The sequence below is a fragment of the Leiobunum rupestre genome, chromosome 8 (assembly GCF_980474605.1).
Source record: "Leiobunum rupestre chromosome 8, qqLeiRupe1.1.hap1, whole genome shotgun sequence".
NCBI lineage: Eukaryota > Metazoa > Arthropoda > Arachnida > Opiliones > Sclerosomatidae > Leiobunum > Leiobunum rupestre.
The window spans coordinates 52,729,103-52,750,436 of NC_143391.1; the positions used below are offsets into that span (position 1 = coordinate 52,729,103).

At 36.6% G+C, this 21,334-nt stretch overlaps 1 protein-coding gene across 3 annotated transcripts; it reads right to left on the reverse strand.

Moving 5' to 3' along the window:
- Positions 1 to 82: 82 nt before the first annotated feature.
- LOC149933682 (uncharacterized) lies at positions 83 to 10,321 on the reverse strand. 3 transcript variants are annotated; one of them, XR_016473045.1, is made up of 6 exons: positions 10,273 to 10,321; positions 10,000 to 10,193; positions 9,544 to 9,611; positions 6,708 to 6,784; positions 901 to 4,936; positions 359 to 819 (listed from the first exon to the last, which is right to left on the reverse strand). XR_016473045.1 is itself a non-coding variant. In XM_090156741.1 (5 exons), the coding sequence occupies exons 3-5, from the start codon at positions 9,595 to 9,597 to the stop codon at positions 4,741 to 4,743; spliced, it is 327 nt and encodes a 108-aa protein (XP_090012867.1). In that variant the 5' UTR covers positions 9,598 to 9,611; positions 10,000 to 10,193; positions 10,273 to 10,321; the 3' UTR covers positions 359 to 4,740. The 3 variants fall into 3 exon arrangements, 2 of the variants coding, with proteins under 2 accessions (XP_090012866.1, XP_090012867.1); XM_090156741.1 differs by having other exon boundaries at positions 359 to 4,936; XM_090156740.1 differs by lacking the exons at positions 901 to 4,936; positions 6,708 to 6,784 and having other exon boundaries at positions 83 to 447.
- Between the last annotated feature and the right edge of the window lie 11,013 nt (positions 10,322 to 21,334).

The window sequence follows — 21,334 nt, forward strand, 5'->3', positions numbered from 1 at the left end:
TGAGTTTTTAATTAAAATGGTTTACCACACAAAATGCTGCTATAAAAATTGCAATAGCAACACTAGATATTGTGACGTCGGATTTAGTTTACAAGTTATTTATTTACAATTCATTATGTACATGGAAATAGTTAGGCGCGACTCTACGGCGGTTCATGTAACAGCTCCGTCGGTGGCGGCTGCTTGGTCGGCGGGCGGCAGGACTGCTTGATCGGCAGGCGGCAGGACTGCTTGGTCGGCGGGCGGCAGCACTGCTTGGTCGGCGGGCGGCAGGACAGCTTGGTCGGCGGGCTTCAGGTTGTGGACGTAGGGCGGCTCCGTGAGCGACGCGTCTACGTCTGAGACTGGTTTTAGTCTGACCTCACTCGGTCGCAGCTCTTCTATTTCTATTCGGAGCGCGGACCTCGTAGAGAGGAGTGTCGCACAATCCTCTCTCTGTTTTCGGATCTGGATGGGACGTTACAATATACTAGTCAAGAAATTCATGAGTGATAACATACACGATGGGTTAATATATTTTGAAATGATAATTCTGATAGCAGTCACTGTGCACTGGGCAGATGCCATATTCAATTGTAACGTGTGAAACAATTCAGTCCGCTCATCCATCTGATTAATCAGGGCGAGATTTGTGTAACGGCCACGCCAACGGGGGGATACGTGGGGACAGGGGTGGAGACACCTGTGGCGGAAGTATTCCAAACCACCCGTTGGGGGATTGGTGGTCGTCCTCACACGGCCATCCACAAACTCTGTCTCCCAGACGCTTGGGATTACAGGAGTGAGCCACTTCTCCCGGTGGCAGAGGCCATAGTGGGTCTTAGAAAATCGCCAATTAATTAGGAGATTGCTTTAGTGACTTTTAGATAAACATTTAAAGAAAATAAATAACCATATTACCTAATTTTCATGGATTTATTCCTGGATTGTCCTCGAAAATTCAACGAAAATTGGGTTATTTCTTTATACTTTAGTTAAGTGAAAACACTGCATTTACGAAAATCCTCTTTATTTATAAATAATTATTTTTCTTAAATAATATTAACAAAACTAGTAAGTGAGCGCTAAAACTTAAAATTCAACTAAATATTTCAAGAATTGACCGAAAATACGTTTTACCTACATGTAATTATAAATAACCCCTCCTAGGGGACTTTGTCCCCTCGGAGAGCTAAAAACTGGCGGCCAGCAACAACTTACTTCTCTCTTGGGTCCCTTGAAGGGACGATTGTTACCATAGGAGTGAAAGTAAATGCATAGCGCGTCAAAGAGTTCTATCGAATGAGATAAACTTGTTTTAATCGGTCACTCTCCCTTTAAGTGGGTTGGTTGGAGGGGGCGGACATTAACGGCACTGCGTGCGCGTTAATGAGTTTTATCGAATGAAACCAACTGGTTCTTTTCGGTCACTGTCCCTTTAAAAGGGTTGGACGGAGGGGGTGGAAATTAACGGTACACGCGAGGGGGCGGAAAATATCTGGACCAACTTTACAAACTATAAAAGTGTTCAAGGCTAAATGTTCAAGCATGAAATTTGAAGAGGACGGCGTGACTTGCTTAGTAAAGGCGTTGGTTTTGGAGATTGCGCTGCCAGATTTCTGGGTTCGAATCCCGGTGTCGCCAATTATATAAATTATTTTTCGCCGCTCCATCTACCGTGTAGTCGCTTTCCACGACGCTGACGCCGAAGCCGACGCCGACAAACAAACAACACTTAACGACATTCCGTCCATAGCAATAGTCCCACTTCGCTATATATCGATGTGGAACTAACGAGAGTGAGGATGTGGAAGGGTGCGATAAATGAGCCTACGTTTTGATAAATTAACTAATAGTATTAACAAATACGTTTAACTTTTATTCAAATATACTTTTTATTCTTTTTCATTGCACATTTATATAAACGGTGTTTCGTTTAATCGTGTCGTGAAATCGAGTGCTTCGTTTCATATGGGCTACAACTAAAATCACTCAAATGTACGAACGATAATCTGCCTTGAAACAAATTGTTTGCATTAAATAAATTTTGTATTTAATGGATGAAACGATCAAATTAAAAACCAATGCCAAAAGTTGATTAGTTAACTGTAAGAATTAAGTTATGCCAACCTTACTTAAATGACTAGATACCATTCTCAAACCAATTTGTTAATTTTATTTTGGCCAACCATTCGTAAGGTACTAATTATATTAATTAGATTACAAGAAACAATTAACAAAAATTACAGGATTGTTTAAAACGACTTCTGCCGGCTTTAATACATGCATGGGCAGTCGAATGAATGTTTCAAGAACAAATTCCTTGCGTGTTTAGAATTGTCTTATACCCTTCAATTATGCGTTGTCGCCGGTCCTCAAAGTCCCGTACTTCCGTATTGTACACTAACAAGGAGACGACCCGAGGTGATAATCACCGATTTTGTTCAAAGTCGGGTATAATGTACACCTCTATGTAACTTGAAAAACCTGCAAGGGAAAAGCTGCGACGGGCTTTCATTTTGCCATGGCAACCGAAAACCTTTTTGACAACATGATTTGAAATTATTTCCATTGAAAATATCATGGGAATCTGAAGGATTTCAGGGGCCTCCCAATTGACCAAATTGCATTTAAACTTGATTAAATTTATTTTTAAAATCAATTTTAGTGCATTTTTCCGGTTTTTGAAATTAAAATTTTTTTTAATTTTTGAAAACGTTTCATATGGGGGGACCCTTAAAATCCTTCAGATTCCCATGTTATTTCCAATGGAAAAATTTCCAAATGATGTTGTCAAAAACGTTTTCGGTTGCCATGGCAAAACGAAAGTCCGTCGCATTTTTTCCCTTGCTTGTTTTTCAAGTTACATAGAGGTGTACATTATACCCGAGTTTCAACAAAATCGGTGATTATCACCTAGGTTCGTCTCCTTGTAAGTCTTTAAAAAGACCCCGGATAGAAAAATCGCACGGTTTTAAATCAGTAGATCGGGTCAGCCTCGCAACTGGTCCACCTCGTCCTATCCACCTCAAAGGGAGCGTGAAAACTCGGAACAACTCCTTTTGCGTTGAGATTGCAATTTCGCTTTCCACTCGTTTAAGGGGTTTTCCCCGAGCTCTTCAGTTTCCATTTCCAGAAAAACTTGTTGAGGTTAACGGTAATACTTAGTTTAGGGAGCTGTTGGCTTGCGTGGCATGTAGGGCTTGCCACCTCCCTCCAAAGCATAGTAACACGGCCACCTGCATTAATGGCTATAAAGTCTCTTGATGACTTAGGCCTATGGTGGTGCCTTGGGTATAAGCCTAGCTGAATATTATTATTTATTATTATCCAGGTGGGCTCTTACATCTCGACTGAAATGGGCTTGTGATCCATCATGGTGGATGAGACGAGGTGGACCAGTTGCGTGGCCGGCCCGATCTCCCGATTTCAACAGTTAGCTAATCAAATTTTGGCATTTGTTAGTAATTTCTCCGTTTCATCCATATAAAAACAATGCTTATTTAATGCAAACAATTTGATTCAAGGTAGATATCGTTCTTACATTTGAGCAGTTTAAGTTGTAGTCCATACCTCTAGAACGACGCACTGTAGGACCCATGTTCCTTAGACATATTTGACTCATCTGGATCCAAAGAATACGCCCTCGAGTTCATGACATGCTTTTCCGAAACAATCTGTATAGATATCCGTCGGGTTTTTGCGGTGTAGCCTGGACAACGGAAACACGGATAAATCACCGAAAGAAAAGTTTTTCGTTTATATCGCAGGGGTATTCAGTTCCAAACTTGAATATTAGTCGATTTTCTTCATTAACTCTACGATTTCGATCACCGTTTAGTCTTCACAACACAGACCGACCGTGTAGTAGTTAAAAGATTGAGTGATTTGATTTATGTCTAGCAGGTGTTTTCTTACACGGTCACCCAGACGACGACCGGTTTCGCCGATATTTACACTCTTTTTCTCGCCTTTATTTTACCCCTCTTACTTGCTTCCCACTCGTTGGCCATTGCCTCTGCCCTCAGCGGGGAGTCTAGCATCCACTCTTTGGGTATCCGTAATGGAGGATGGGGCTGAAAGGGGCAAAACCAAACTTGGACGCGCCCAGGGAATACCGCGAAAAAGAGTGTATAGCATGTCACAGACTGTAGATGATAGGGCGTAGATAAGGTGGGGTGGCGGAGTGGTTAGCACTTTAGCCTCGCAGCAAGAGGAGCCGGGTTCGATCCCAGATTGTGGCACTGGGTGAAAACTCGGAACAACTCCTTCTGCGTTGAGTTTGCAAGTCCTCTCCCCACTGGTTTAAGGGGTTTCCCCTTCCATTAACACTTGTCTAGGTTAACGGTAATAGTTAGTGTAGGGAGCTGTTGGCTCGATCTGTTGGCTCGATCTCGTGGCATGCAGGGCTTGCCACCACCCTCCTACGCATTGTAACTCAGCCACCTGAATAAGGGCTTCAAAAGTCGCATGATGACTTAGGCCTAAGGTGGTGCCTTGGGTATTAGCCTAGCTGATTATTATTATTATTATTATATCAGATAGGACGTGGGAAATTAGAAAGGGGTTAGATTCAATCGCCATTCGTATAGCTAATAAGGCACCTCAGCTAATAACCGGGTAGACAAGTTATTCAGCTGAAAGTATCACGTCAATCGCCGTAAAACATATTTGTAGTAAAGAAATAGATTGTACTAAGGTGTTGTCAAATGGTCACCAAGTTTTTAGCGCTGTAATAAACATAAACATGGCGGTTTGTTACTATTTCAACATAAACCAAACCGAATACAGCAACAACCTGATTGCCGTTCTGCAAATTGGAGCCCGGAAGCTCCTGATTTCTTCAGTATTTACCCTTGAATTTAAAAATAAAAGGAATGTTACCCAATTCAGAGATAAATCAACGTCAAATCCTTTCTGAAACATTTCTGCCATTGGAACATCTACTGTTTTAACACTTGTAAGGAAAAGTTTAATTATTAGAAAGTAGTTCAATCATGTAGTAAAGAAGTATAAAGGAGAGCTTGCAAGACCGCAAAATATGAGAAGAAACCTGCAACCCGTTTTCGTCTCCCACACTACCCTCCAGCATTTCACCCCCTTCATCGAGGAAATAGAGAAGAGGGGCGTGACCTAGAATAAGACGACGTTAACCAGATATCCTCATTTATAAATGCGCCTAAAGATGCCTTTTTGCAAATTCTGCAAATTTGAGGCGGCGAGGATGATGAGTTTTCATTCTTAACACTGCTTTTTTCTGGGTCTCCTTAGTTAATTATTGTTTAAATTCAAATCGAAATAATAATAATAATAACAAAAAATTAAATAATTCATAAAAACCATTTAGACTAGAAGTCTAGGTATACGTGGTAAGGGTTCGTCTTATTGGCAACTTTAATTTAACTATATCGTCTTGATAGGTAGACTTACAAGTTAGTCTTCCTTCAAAACACATTCAAACGAATACGGCGACATTTTCTGTCCTATTACAAGACGACTTTGGATCCAGTAACAAAGTGATGTTTGTAGAATATTTAACCATTGAGTCCCCTCAGCGATGTATTTAACTGTTCTGTTCAAGATCCACAGATCTGACACAAAGCACAACTTTTAATTCTGGGATTTTACCAGGTATATAACAACGCCGGTTAAGAAACTGAAAAACTAGCCACAAATTAAAAACCGAACTCACCGTTTTGTGACGTGACACAGACTTAATTTTGTATTATGCTAGATCGCACTGAGATTTGTAGAGTGAAGGAAGAAATTGTTGAACCATAATTTTGATCGTCCTCCCAGTGACATACAAACATTTTAACAGCAAGCAACTGGTTATTCCATCTCCCCTAAAATGGATAAAAGTAGGCCTTTTCTTCATCTAACTTATAATGTACCTTTTTAAGTAAGCGGCACATTTTTTTTATTTTACACCTACCGTGAAATTCTTATCTTTGGAATGAAATTTACTGCTTAAAGACTTTTATTTTTAAAACATATACCCTATGAATTTCATAATTCCATTTTATATACTTTTCGAGCAACTTGAAACACCGTTTTGTTAACAAAGACTAAGCCACTAATGCTAGACACTAATTTTAAACCACTTTCTTCTGTGGTTACAGATTACGCTTTTTTCCCTTAATAAAATATTTAGTTTAATTTTATCCGTAGAAAGTGATTAGTATAGAGTTCTCGTTTCTTTTAAACAAAGTTGTGGAGACAAAAGGTGCTCAAGTCGTTTTGATGGAAAATCTTCGCTTGACATGGTATAGTTGACAAGTAAACTGAAGATAACGTATCATTTAACTCTATAAAGTTTACAAGCTTTACCAAGAATATGGGTTGAGAAACACATTCTCAAGTTCACGATATCGAAAGTCCAACGGACTCGCCAGCTCAATTGCAGATGGGTCAATAAGAACCGGAAAATGCAAAGAAAAAGTGTGTTGTAAAAACCAGTATCAGTGACAGGTTATGTTCCAGTTATGCCCTAAACTCAATTTTGTTGTAAAGCCCTTTCTATAAAGGTGCTTTTAATCTTTTTTCTAGAAACAGGTCCTCGTGGGCCTATTGAGTAATCAGACGTTGAACACTAGTAAAAGTTTCTTCCAGCAGGCTCTCCTTTATATTTTTTAATCCATAATATTTGCGTAAGTCCATAAATGGCATGGAGCAAAGACGAAAGTGTACTCTAGTGTTGCCAGAAAGACCTGAAACAAGTCACTAACCTGAAATTGGAACGATGCTCTATTGCACAAATCACTTCTTTCACATAATTATTTATTGAAATAATAAAAACGGCTTCCTAATATCAAAATTGAAAATGAAATATATGAATAACGATTGTGAAATTTTATGGCTAGAGATAATGTAAACGTCATATATTTCTCGGTATCCAGGAAAGTAAATTATATTATTAGGTTTATTGTACAAATAACACATTACTGGTTGGATTTTAAACTTTTTCTTTTTAAGTCGAGATCATAGAGGTAGAAAAATGTTTTTACCGGATTGGGAATATTTGGATATCTTAATTTTTCTAGGACTAATATAAAGTAAAGAGTCTTAAAAATCCAGGTTAACATTATAACTATTTGGGGGACACAAAGAAATGTGTTGCCTTCTTACTATAAAGAGTGATAACCCACGGAGATATGTAGGCCTTTTTACCTACTCTTGAATTTTATCACTATTTGCAGTGCAACCCAAGGGTAGTTCTTACCTACCAGCACATTTCTTTATCAAAATCTAAATCAATTAAATTCATTTGGAGAATTGTTTCACTGGTTCGTTTGTTTCATAGTTTCTGACAAAACGACTATTCTTGCTCTATTAAAAAACTTTTTTCCATTTTTTCACGAAATTTTATGGGACACAGGTTTAAGGATCAATTTTTACCAGATTCTAGCTACTGATATTTAAGATAAGCTGAATTTTAATTTTAGCCCCGATTCGAATGGTTTTTTATAGATTTGTGCTCAAGTGCTAGTACGGGAAAGTTAGATATTAACATATAATTGTTTTTCAGTTTTAGATTACGTACAGTTTTGTATGTAAATGGGTGGCTAGCCTCGAATTTCCTTATTAAAGTCAAAAATAGAACCCGTTTGGGAGGAAACATTTGAACTTGTTAAAATAGCAGGTGAAGAAAAGAAATTAAATTAATTTACATGCATAAGTAAAATTATTTTTTCTATCAAAACTAAATACGGTAGAGTTGTGAATCTTTCAAGGAATATTTTTGAGGTAAAAACTAACAACCTAATTCAAATAAAGTTATTTATATTGAACAGGACATATTTTTAACTTAAATAGAATGTCACGAAAAAACAAACTATAAGGAAATATCTTTTTCTGCCATAATTGAAACTTCTTAATTTTTTTCAAAGCATTAGTGTTACTAATTTTCATTGCATCTCTTTCTTTAATTCATCCAAAGAATGAAATAACTGTTTATGAGGTTCAATGAAACGTCTATTTCCTATTTCAAAAGAGACGTTGTCTAAAACATCTAAGATAGAAATACAAATCTTTTAGAAATAAACTTTTCCTGTGGCGTTTCATCAAGGACCGAGTGTACGAAACACGAAACGAGCGTGGCCGCAAAGCGCAATAGATGTTCTCCGTCATGTTACACCCAATATGATTATAATAATATAAATAAAACTCAGCTAAGCGAATACCCAAAGGAACCACATAGGCCTAGGTCCACAAGTGACTTGTGAAGCCATTTACAAGGGCCAGTTTAGTTGCGTAAACGGGTGTTCACCAGCCCTTTAAGCCACGCAAGCCAACAATTCCCTTCACTTACTACCGCTAAGTTTTTATGGAAAGGAGAAAACGAATAGCGCAGGGAACATCACTATAAGTAACTGAGAGAAAAGAAACAAACTCAATACAGAAGGAGTGATTACGAAATGTGACAAGCTTGGAGTGAACCCACCTCCTGTCGCTGCCAGCAGGGCCGGATTAACCCCAATATCTGCCCTAAGCAATTTAAGAATTTTGGTGCCCCCCCCCCCCCCCCGCATTAGTTAGTAGACGCCGGACTCAGGAAAACAAAATTCTTATTTGGAATCTTGGATAATACTAATACAGATGCATTTATATTTTATTTTACTCTGTAACTTAATTTTTTAACGTGTATGAGATACATTTTGTAGGATAAATTTCATATTTTTTAAATTAAATTTTATAGTAAATCCGCCACTGAAATAAGGCGAAGCGTCTGCAGCTGACATCGGCAATTCGCGAAAACGACTACCTCAGTACCTCTATAAATATATTGGATACCGCTAAATTGGTGGCGATAACAAAATGGTAACACGAAATGTTTTGACTATACTAAAGTATAATAGATGATGCCAGACTACCATTATTTCAAAATGTTTTCCGAGTTAAATGTATTTACTGAACTGTGAGTTTTAAAATAAATAAAAATTATACCAAAATACGTGACTTTAGTATATTTAGTATAGTCAAAACTCTTCATGTAGCCTTTTTGTTCCCGCGACCAGGCCTGCGGTATTCAATTTATTTATGGAGGTAGTCGTTTTGGCGAATTGCCGATGTCAGTAGACGCTTCAAAGGAGTATATTATTATAAATATTATGTATTTATACTGATATAGTTATTTTTTTATTTAGTTTTAGTTCCATTGTATCATTATCACATTTTTTAGTTTTTCCTAATGAATAAAATTTCGATGGTGCCCCTAATTTCTATATTTCTTGATGCCCTAAGCAATTGCTTTTTTTGCCTAATGGTTAGTCAAGGGCTGGCTGCCAGTCGAGAGTTCCAACCACTTTGCCACCCCAGAGTACATTTAAAAATTTGCTTACTCGTGCAAAGACCAGTTTTTGAACATTTTATCATTGAATAAAAATAATAAGCTGTGGTTAAAAATTATGCTAAGATATACGGAATTTTCCAAGCGTATTGTAATTCCTTTAAAATTCCCTAACTTTATTCATTCTCTCCTGAATTATGGATTTGTATTTTACAAGAAAATAAAATGTAAGACAATAACATAAAATAATAAGGACCATCAGAATACATGCTTACTTGAACTACTCCCAACTTTAAAATTGAAAAATCTCTTTCTTGGTCCAATTCCATCCTAAAGTCTCTACCTTGAATGGAAAAATAACAACCATTTTAAAAATATGATAAGGATATTAAATATTTGAAATAAATATGCATATTTATTTAACTGTATATTAAAGTTTTAACCATAAGCCATTAGGCCTACCTTATGTAAATTAAAATGCGCAATGGCTAATTGAAATATGGTTCCTTCAAAAATGCAATTTTTTTTATAATTAATGAAAATAATATTTTAACAGTTTGCTTTCGATATGATCCGTGTAAAAAATTTCTTTTCTGTATAATTAATATGCAGTTGATTTTATAATAATAAGAATTTTTTTATAAATGTAGTATAGTATAAAACTGAATTTTATTGAACAAAATGATATTTATTAAAAGGTCATAGAGTAAAAATTTTATATAATTGTGCACCTGGGAAATCGTATAATCCGATACCATCGGTAATGTCATCAGAAATGACCTGCGCTTGCGTGCAGAGTTGAAACGGTTGACAAAACAGTCATGGACAGTGAGTGAACCCTAAAGCTGACAGTTACACCTTAGCCGAAAGGCTTTATTTAAATTATATTTTTGGCTCCCTGTATTTGAAGTTACGCTTTTACACTCTACAGAAAATACAACGAAATTAGGTCCAAAATAAATTGGATATCCCATTAAATTTAGCCTTTAAGCGCCCAACTTTACCCAGCTAATGGTTTCGTCGAGTCCTAAAACAGACTTAATCAAACACGGCAACGGCGGAAAAATTAATTTTGTTATCCTGTGCTATATCGCGTGATAGTGTATAGGTAACCTTTAGGCCCTTATCGTTTTCAACGCTCGTATTCTCCCTCTGGAATATTATAAAGGTAATTTGGAATTTGCTTCCTCTATATAGTGATAGTAAAATACTGTAATAGCAAAAGCGTTTTGTGTCAATAGTTATCTTTTTATTTTGATCCACGAGTCTTTTTTGCCACATTTCATTCAAACCAGGAATATTTAAAAATGTTCAAAATGTCATGGAAATTTTAAATATTTCGTATAAATAGGAATTTACCATGGCTTAAAATTATAGTTTAATGAAGGAGTCTGAATTTCAATTAAGACACGTCTCTCTCGCATGGTCAAATATTATCAGTTCATTTGTAAACATTAGTTAAAAATAAGTTTAAAAAAACCTCTTTTAATCGAGAAAACTGCATTCCTATTAGACCTTGAGCTCTGTTTGAAACCTTCACATCAAAGTCTATAGAAATATTTATACCCGATGTTATCATTTGGATTATTGACTGATAGACTGTTCGTTAACTATCCGTTTTCAATTTAATAATTAATAATTATTCGTAGAAAATAAAAAAGCATAAGAACCTATCACAAATAGCCTTAATACCGCTGAGGTCATTGGGTTGGTGGAGTTTCAGTTTTGACCTTTATCAAATCATAAAAAAAAAGATTTGGCTATGAATTAACAGAAATTAAGGTTAACTTTCGTTAGATATATTGAATTCCAAAAACAATTGTCCCTTACGCCGCCGAAGACCGTTATCCGAGAAAATAGTGAGGCCATTTGGGTTAGAAGAGTTTCAGCTTAAGCCATGTCAAATCATAATAGGAAATGTAAGTATTGACTTCCTACTACAGCTAACCTTTTAATTGAAATTTACGTTTACTTACTTTCGACGTATTAATTTCCTACTACAGCTAGCCTTTTTATTAAAATTAGGTTAACTTTATTGGGACATATTAACTTCCTACTACAGCTAGCCTGTTTATTGAAATTAGGTTTACTTACTTGCGATGTTTTGACTTCCTACTACAGCAGCGTACAGCTAGCCTATTAATTGTTGTTTAGGTTGACTTACTTGCACGAGCGTGTATAATGATCAACAGAAACTTATCGTATGCGTCTTATAAATATTTAATAAAAAACCTTTCATAATTTGCGAATTCATTGGTCGAAGAGAGCCCCAATTGAGGTAGTTATATTCGTTTTTAGGCTTAAATATGGAAAGTGATTACCAAATCATATTCCAAGTATAAAGATTTTAATTTAAGATAAAGTTAAGAAGTTGCCGATTTGGTATGATCAAATTGCCTTTAATTTCTTACCGACAAGGCTCGATATGAACTTAAATTCTAAGGAAATGGAACGAGTTCGAAACAAATCTATTAGTTCTCTGAGTCACGTGTTCTCGCACTTATTTAAAGCCATGTTAAAGTCTTTGAAGCTACTCAAAGACTTCCTTCCTCATCATTATCTTGTTCGACATAGACGAAACGGCAGTTCCATACTACTATTTTCATGAAATCTTGACATTACTCCATGTATATTTATTTAATCGCTAAGTTATTTTTAGATTTTGGAACAAGAAATACATTAAATACAAACCTGGAGAGATTTATTAATTCTTCTACCTTCATCAGCCTAAAAAAATTGTAAATAAGTTAATTAGACCACTTGTAATTCAAGTTAATTTAGACTTTAGACGAGTTCCCACCATCACTTTAAACCAGCTTTTATTGCGAGTTTCTCTCAATTTGGTCGGTCAAAACTTGCATTGAAACTCACTTAAACCGGACTATTTGACTTTTAGCAAAAATAGCCAAAATCAGTCATACATATTAATTCAAAATTAAAAGTCGCTGTATTTTGCCAAATTTATCCTTTTCCATTTTTCAAACATTGGAACAAATTTAGAAAACTTCAGCAAAAAGGAAGAGCTTGTTTACATTTATATTCTAAATTTATGATAAAGTCAGGGGCCTAGTGATATAAACGAACCACGAATTCTGATTAGTGTGTATGTGTGTACAAAATTTTGATTATGGTTTCCTTTATTCCCGCAATTCCTCATTCTCACAAGGGCCTCAAGGAGCAGGTTATTTTTGAAAATATTAAATAATGATCAGATTAAAAAAATATTCACATATTTAGTTCTTGGAATAGTACTAGGGGTAACGTAGCAGAAAAAACACGAAACTGCGCACCCTATCGGCGAAGTTAGCTTCCCTTTATCATTAAATAAATCAGTTAATTTCCCAATAAATTGATTCTTCGCCGGGAGTAGTGGCTCACTCCTGTAATCCCAGGCGTCCGGGAGGCAGAGTTTGTGGAAGGCCGTGTGAGGACGACCACTAATCCCCCAACGGGTGGTTGTCATACTTCCGCCACGGGTGTCCCAACCCTATCCCCAATTATCCCCCCGTTGGCGTGGCCGTTACACATATCTCGCACCTGATTAATCAAGTGGACGAGCGGACTGTATTGTCCCACCCGTCACAATGGCTCATAACGAGCAAAAAAATTGATTCTTCCTTTCGCTACTCTAGTAGAAGATTGATTTTTAAAATTTGTAAATAATTAAATTACTAGCCCGAAATTGCCCATAAACTATCCGTCTAGTTTATTATAACAATGCTCATTATGTCTTTTTAAATGAATTGTTTACTGAATTGGACAATGGAAACATTTACAGATGGCTCTATTTAGAACCATATTAGGAAGCTTTCACTCTAGTTTATGTCAATATGTATCAGCTCTAATGACTGCAAACCTCGTAAAGGAATACTTACTATACTTATGAAATGGGACTTAATAGAGTGTTTTCTAGTAAACATTCGAAAAAATTTGGATATCAACCAGAATCCTTCGATAAAAGTCCATTTTTGAAACCCCAAAACAGTAACTTGAGATTGTGATTTTTCCTTACGTACTAACGTCACTAACAATGTAAGAGCTATCGAATGCCTTCAAAGAAAGCCATGTGTGGCCACATCATTTTGTCGCTAAGTAACTCCTAGTCCTAATCCTTGAAGTAAATATATAAATATCAATTAAATCTGAAAAAATGCGCTATTGGAAATGCTGAACATAATATAAAAAAATGGTCCACCCTCACGAACGAATGGTCTTAACTGAATCTATTCTGCCGCTTTTTAACGTAACTTTACCATAATATCTATACGCCAATTTAAAATAATATATTTTAATTTACTTTAAGGCGAATATAGTGTAATTTAAAGCGTAAGGCAAACACTTATCTTGCTTTATTTCTAGGCGAAAATATTTCATTTACACCGGGGCGAATAGCTTACACTTTTACGTATTTCCTCATTATTCACTACCCAAGTTTACAATTACGGTGTAAAGCCGCGTTCACAAAGACGTTTTGTTGAGGAGAATTCTAAAGTAAAAGGGGGAAGAGCATTCCGCTTTCGGCGGGGTCATCCGACTTCAGCCCTTATCTTTTTCCTTCTGCACAAGGTCAGCAGTTCACAAAGACTTCCTTTACTCGCGCTAACACAGTTTTATTTGTAGCAGCCATAGCGCACCGAAACCACGAGCAAACAAAGATCTTTCGTTCCCTCGGGCTTCCGACTCCACTCTCTCTCGAGAAAACCGGTGTTTGTCTATCACATGACAAACAAGACGTCATAACCGCTTCTCTATTGGCCAAAACTGGCACGTGATTTTCAGCCGAAGGTCGAAATATCAAACCACCAATTTCCCTCTCGGCTTGAGGAGTTTTCTCTCCCCTTTCGGTTTTCGGCGGGTTTGTGAACTGCCGATTTCTAACTACGTCTTCTACTATGCGCTTTGAACTTCAGCTATTTACCTATTTTAACATTATTTTCTTTAATTGTCTGCCAGTTGGTAATTTTAGGTAATATAGTAACAATATCTATAATATGTTTGTATGTTTGTATTAATGGATGTATGTATGTCTGTCCCTTTAATAACTTGAAAACGCTGCTAGGTAGCAAGCTGACATTTTCACCACGTTCCCGACTTTCTTTTTCCAAATCAACGCCACTCTTATGAACTTGCTGTCACCTTCTGTGCCCCCAAGTGACTTCCTTGCGACTAAAGTATTGTTTAGGTTAGGTGAGGTGATAGATGATAGATGATAGGTAAGGTGTTGGTAAAAGGTAATAGATGAGGTGAAGGTGATAGCAAAACTAAGTATGAGAAGCGGCCCTCTTCTAGATTTTGGAGAGGCGTCTAATTTTCAAATTTGTTCTTTCAGGGATTATCAATAACAAATAACGTTTCATTGGATGTTTATAGCAAGATAGATAGTGCCAAACTAAATAGAACTACTTTCTTATTTTAAATTTTCATTTTGAAACCGGTTTTACTGGTGTCCAATGGACGTCTTGGAGTAGCCAAAGATAGAAAAGTCTACTTATCCTATTTACGTCTGGTGAAGTGAAAGCTGATAGGTGATAGGTGTGAGGTGATATCTAATAGGTGTAAGGTAACTATTGTGAGGTATGTGATAGGTTATAGGTTATAGGTGTGAAGTTATAGTTGAAGTGATATCTGATAGGTGTAAGGTAATTGGTGTGAGGTAGGTGATATGTGACAAGTGTGAGGTTTTAGGTAAGGTGAAGTGTATTATGAGGTAAGGTGATAGATTAGTAGGTGATAGGTAAGGTGATAGGTTTGAGGTAATAGGTGATAGGTGAAGTGTGATGTGATAGGTGAGTTAAGGTGATAAATATCAGGTTATAGGTAATACGTACGAGTTAGTGAGGTGAAATGAGGTGAGGTAATAAGTGATGGGCGATATTGTGAGGTGATAGGTTTGAGATGTGAGGTGATTGAATGTGAGGTGATGTGATAGTGAGGTTTTTTTAGATTTTAAATAGGTATGTTTTTTTAATCTAAAGTGTTTGTTTTTTTTGCCCTATAAATAACCATTTTAGTTTTTATTCCATACTCCCCGCACAGCCCGGACGACCCTTAAGGGGCCCCTTCTTCATTCTCGTGCGAAACTCTCGAAGGGCGAAAGCTGGTAAAAAAGGCTTATCTTTTATAATGAAGACTATTTTACTAGGGTAGGAATTAAGTGCGGAAGGCCACGGCAGTGGCGTAGCTAGCATGGGTGACACCCAGGGCGGATATCATGATGTGCTACTTACTAGTCTGTAGTTTGTGTAAGTTTTTAGTTTTTCACGGTCGGGTGTCACCACCAAATCCCGCCCAAGTGGGTGGAACCCGGAGCGGACCGCCCCCCCCCCCCTAGCTACGCCACTGGGCCACGGGAAAGTTGGTTAAATCCTATGGGGTCACGAAAAATATTAGTTAAAGAACGAGTTGGGGTCAGTGAGGCTCAGATTTTCAACTGACTATAAGGCCGCTACTCCGTCCCAGGTAGCAAATCACGTGAGGGACATTTCATAACTCAAGTAGCGGCTCCACCAATAAAAGGAAAAAACCCATACCCTAAATATTTCTTTCCGTCTAGTAATAGTCCACCCATATTGTGTTTTACCAGGAAAATTCTATAAGATTTTTGGGGTGTTGAATCCGAATCTGAGTTTCCTAATAAAATTTCGTGAGAACATTGAAAAAAATTAAAAACGTAAAAAACCCATTTGCAAATTGGCATTTTTAGGCTTAGAAATGTTGAAAGTGGGACCTTGCGCATCTTCCATTTGCGATTAAAAACCGAATATTTTCCAGATTTGCTCTTCGTTTCGTAATTTAAAAAATTGCAAAGACTTGGAAATGTTTCACATTTCCAGTCAATACTATTTTGAGAAAAGTTTAATTTCGAAATTTGTTTAAACATTTTATTTATCTCGCCCAAAAACCGCCCAAATCTTAGCTAGAATTTTGCTATATTAAAGAAATGGTTTTATCATAGATAAACATCAATAGTTTCCGTACCAACAGAGATCGCAACGATTTGGCACCGTTATTACATTATACGACATCTTGCCAACCCACAGTGAAAAGATATACGCAATTGGCTCGCAACGTTTGGAGAAAAATCCAGTCCAAGATGGCTGATTTTGTGCATTTTGAGATGTTTTTCGTTCTGATCTTTATTTATATGCGGAACATCGCCATCTAGAGGTCGGTAACGGTTAATCATTATCCCTGTTTAAATTTTTTTTTCGGGAAAAAAATGTAAACAAAGAAATCTATCGGTTAATATTTCGGAAAATGATTAAAAAACATGTATTATGAATAAAAGTTAACCATCCCCGACCTCGATCACCATCCAAAAAAAACTACGTGATATGAAAAGCTTAATCTATCCAATGTCAAAGTCAAAATGGTCCAAATTTCAAAAGGAAGCTAACTTGGCCGCTAGGGGTCGCAAGAAAAAATATTTAGATTTGACAAATCTAGGTCTTCTTAATAAACGAAATATGTAAAAATATTTATTATATGCACTCTCTGGAATTTTGGCCAAAAAATCGGGCTTTTGGAACACTTCGTATTTTAGGTATTTAATGAAAATGTTAAAAATGTAACACAGGGCTGTCTTGAGTGGAAGCTCAAATTCAGAGGCCCGGTGAAAACACGCCAAAAATGGGTTAAAGGGGCCGCTATGGCACTGTTCTTTGCCAGCACCTATATCCTTTACTTTTAGCTACAAGGGCCCAGGCTTATTTCCGAAATCATGGGTTATCACGCGGAATTTAAAAATATTTTGAGAAAAATCAAGAATTCACCGGTAATCATAAGAATTCTTTGGTAATAAAAATAATTTACCAACAATCACAGGAAAACAATAGTACTCTAGAAAAATTCGGAAATAATAACATTTTAGGACACATTTTCCAAAATAAACAGCGATAATGATTTCCGAAATCAGATATTTGTAAAATAGTCGTATTTTGTAATAGTCATCAAAAGTATCACAATATTTCTGGATTAAATAAAAACTGCCAGACGCTTTTCTAATTGCCGCTGGAAGTGGCGTCTGCGTTAAATGTTTACAATTACCTAATATTTAGGTCATTCAGACTGAATGACGGGCCGCGGCTCGAAAAGTCTCGACTATTTCTTTAATAAAATATTAAATTACTTTTATCCTTTGTTCACGGTTTATTTCTACGTAAACCTATTTATTTTATTCCACCTAAAATGTGCTTTGGAGAGAAAAATTATTTTAATTTGACTTTTAGAAAAAGGTTATTTCTTTAACAGTGAAATTAAGAACTTTTATTGGTGCTATCGCAGTTAAGGTTTTATAGAGCATATGATCAACCTTGCACTCTTTTAGTGGGCTCCAAAATATAGATTACCGCGTGTTAGGCCTTTGACACCTCGTGGCACAAAACTATAGACCACGACTGTAATGAAATAACATATCTTCACCCGTTGCAAAACTAGGTATTTTTCTGGGCCCGTTATGCAACTTGATAATTTCCAGGGCCCGTTACCCAACTAGATAATTTCCAGGGCGTTACCCTAAATAATTTTTAAGGAACGTTACGCTACTAGAACTGATGAGGTTCAGGGGCCGTCAGAGAATAAATTGTTTGGTGGCCGCAACGATTCTGATGGTATCTAGGGCCAGAAACCAGGTTTGATTATTTCTGATGTTTAGGGCCGATAAATTGACCCAATGAACTTCAGCGCCCGAATCGATGCCCAATATGACTATGACCCGAGACCAGGCTTGATTATCTGTATTGCCCGAAACGAGGTCCGATAATATCTAGGGCCCGAAACGACACCCAATAATGTCAAGGGCCTGAAACGTGGCCGGATGATGTCTGTGGCCTGATACGAGGCCCGATAATATCTAGGGCCAGAAACGGGACCCGAAATGTCTAGGGCCTTAAACGAGACCCTTTGATGTCAATGACCCGTAACAAGGCCCGAAAGTAGGCCAGATAATATCTACGGCCCGTAACGAAGCCAGATGATGTCTAGGGCCCGAAAATGAGATCCGACAATGCCAAGGGCACGAGACGAGGCCGAATTATGGCTAGGGCACGAGACGAGGCCGTATTATGGCTAGGGCACGAAACGAGGCCCGAATACTTTTAGAACGTGAAAGTAGGTACGATAATGTTTCGAACCCGTAATGAGGCGAGATGATATATAGGGCTCGCAGTAGTAGAGATTAACTAAATATGAACCATTTTTTCCAAGATGGCCGCCAAGATGGCCACCATAACACCCCCCCCCCAAAAACACCCCCAAAATATTTTCCAAAAACAAAATTTTTGTCCTTGGAAAAATTGAAAAACATATTTTTGTTTTCAATCTCAAATTTCACCTTGAAGATGATCTTTGACCTCGACGCCTGACACCTGTCCACCACCCCTTAGCCTCGGTCTATCACCCCAACAAGTTGGGACACGATCGGGCAAGGTCGGCCCGAGATATCGGCGGTAATATGTGACCCCCTGATTACGTCAACTTATTTACTTTTGGTGTCACTTTTTTCGTTTTTTCGTTTTTTCGTTTTTTCGCCATTTAAAATGCTAATTAGTTATTTGCGAGATGGGGAAACGAATTCGCGACCCTCGTTTTATACCCTTGGCGGTTTTGGCCCCACCCAAAATACTTTAAACAATTAATAAACGAATCTAAAATGTCGATAAAAACTATCTCTATAAACGATAATTGTTTTTACATTTAAAAGTCAAAGGATATGTGTAAGCGTAAGACGTCTCAAAAATCGAGCTCTTTAAAGGTTAAAAAAATGAAGTTATTTATGGGGAAACCAGAAATTAAATGCAAATCTCCTACCGAGAACCCTTGTTATTATGAGGAGCCATGTCGCAAACACGCGTTTGATTTTATTAATAGTTTTAAATTTAGTGTTAAATGTTGGGTTTGTCAAGCTTTATTTCTGGAACGAAGAGTTTTTAAGATGCATCTGCTGAATCTTTTGACATCTAGTTTTTCTAATAAAACACTTCTTAATATTGATGTTTGCGATTGTCTTCGTTCAAATCAACCGAAATACACAAGCGAAGAAGAAATATTAGACGACCAAATTATTGATTATTTGAACGAGTTTAACGTAAAAAATCAAGAATGGCTCGACGGGTTTGTTAATGATAATGGAACTCCAAAGAAAATTCATCGTAAAAAAAAGACAACTGGTATTAAGTCCGAAGAAACTTTAAATTCAACAATGAAATCAAATGTTGTATTTCCACCGGACTTTGTCATGCCATCTGATGAGCAGATGGAAGCTATTATCTTGTTTCAAGAATATTGTAAAAATAATCAAATTTTAATTCTTAATCAAGTTGAAACACCCATTGAGGTTTTGGAAAATCTTGAACAAACTTGTCAAATGATTGAAAATATGTGAATAAAGTTGTTTTTCTAATAAACATATTGTTCTTATTTTTCCTACGCATAAATAGATATTTTAACTCTTTTGTGTTAAGGTTTAGCGTGGTAGATCGGTAGCGTTGCAGGACGTTATTCAAACAGTCTCAAGTTCAACTCCCAATACTTTCGATCTATCACGCTAAATCTTTTATTAATATAAAACGAGATGTCGCCCAACTAAACCTGTCATTATAAAGATGTCAAGTTTCGTAGTATTTCTACCTTCGAACGCATCACCCGATATTTACCCGGAAAATACGCCTTCTTACTTTAAAGTACAGTTATCAAAACCTTTAAATTTTAACAATGAAAAATGGGTTTGTGCATTAGCAGAGATAATTCTTCCTGAAACTTATTCGAATATAACAAATGAGTATTCGCATTTCCAAGTAGGGCACGTGTCAAATGCTTATTCACCCGATGATAATCAATGGGATTATATTAAAATTGAAATTCCACCCAAACGTTACGAGGGTGATCTAGACCGAAATAAGAATACTATTCCAACATCTCTTCAAAATAATATACTTAATGAGTTTGCTAAAGCTATTGAGGACAATCAAACAGTTAAAGGAAAAATACATATGAATACAATAAAAGTAGATAAAAACGAAGACAGTTCAAAATTAAAAATACAGTTACAAAAAGATGTGCAAGTCAGAATACCTCAAGCATCGCCCCTAGCTTCTGTTTTGGAATTTCGAGAAAATGATTTTGTCGACAGTGATTATCTTTCTAATTATCCACTCTCGAATCACGCCAAAACTATTTCTTTAACTTACGCAACAAATTTTATCGAAGTACGAATTAAAAAAGCGTTAGTTGTGAATAAATATCAACAAAAATATTTACCACGACAAATTCCCGTGGAAGAAATCCAATCACAACCCTGGAGGAAAAAACAGAAAATTAACAAGAAACCGAAACTAAAACTAGAAGTGAAACAAGAAGAAAAACCAAAACTTGAACCAAAAACAAATTTAGAAGAAAAGCCAAATTTGAAACCAAAAGAAAATCTAAACAACATTTTACCAACAGAACCTTTAATTCCAAATATTAATGGAGACGTCACCCAACCAAAAGTTTTAAATCCTTCCGAAGAAAATAATTTACCAAGTTCTCTTCCATTACCCGTTAATCTACCATCTCAACCTGTTATTAAACAAATACAATGGAATAATTACGCATTTGTGTTTGAGGCGGCCAGATATGAGGGAGAAAGACAATATAATAATGAAATTCAACCGTTCACATTACACTTAATTATACGTGATTTATTAGAACGATGTAAACCGAGACAGTTTGATGGATTAAAAACCGCGATATCGTTCGATGATGAAGATAATTTATATTTTAATTTAGAAATACCGGTAGGGATGGAAATTAAATTTCAAAATGCATTAGCAGATCTTTTTAAAATACCACCAGGCATTTATTTTACGGGTATTCAAAAATTTGGACCGCTAAATAATTTAAATAATATTACTTTTAATTCGCGCAACAATTTTATCGACATCCGTATTGAGACTACAAAAATACCGCAATTTGAGCAGGAAGATTGGGCTTTCTACTCTGTATCAATTATCCAACCTTTTTTATTTGAAGGTCAGAGAGATGATTTTGGAAATATTATTCCATTATCTTTGCATAGGCAATTAAAAA

Coding starts and splice junctions, on each gene's coding strand:
- LOC149933682 (XM_090156740.1), bottom strand. CDS start 9,597: ATGGAATTGGACCAAGAAAGAGATTTTTCAATTTTAAAGTTGGGAGTA. Junction 448..9,543: donor TAAAGTTGGGAGTAGTTCAA/GTAAGCATGTAT, acceptor CGTCCCATCCAG/ATCCGAAAACAGAGAGAGGA.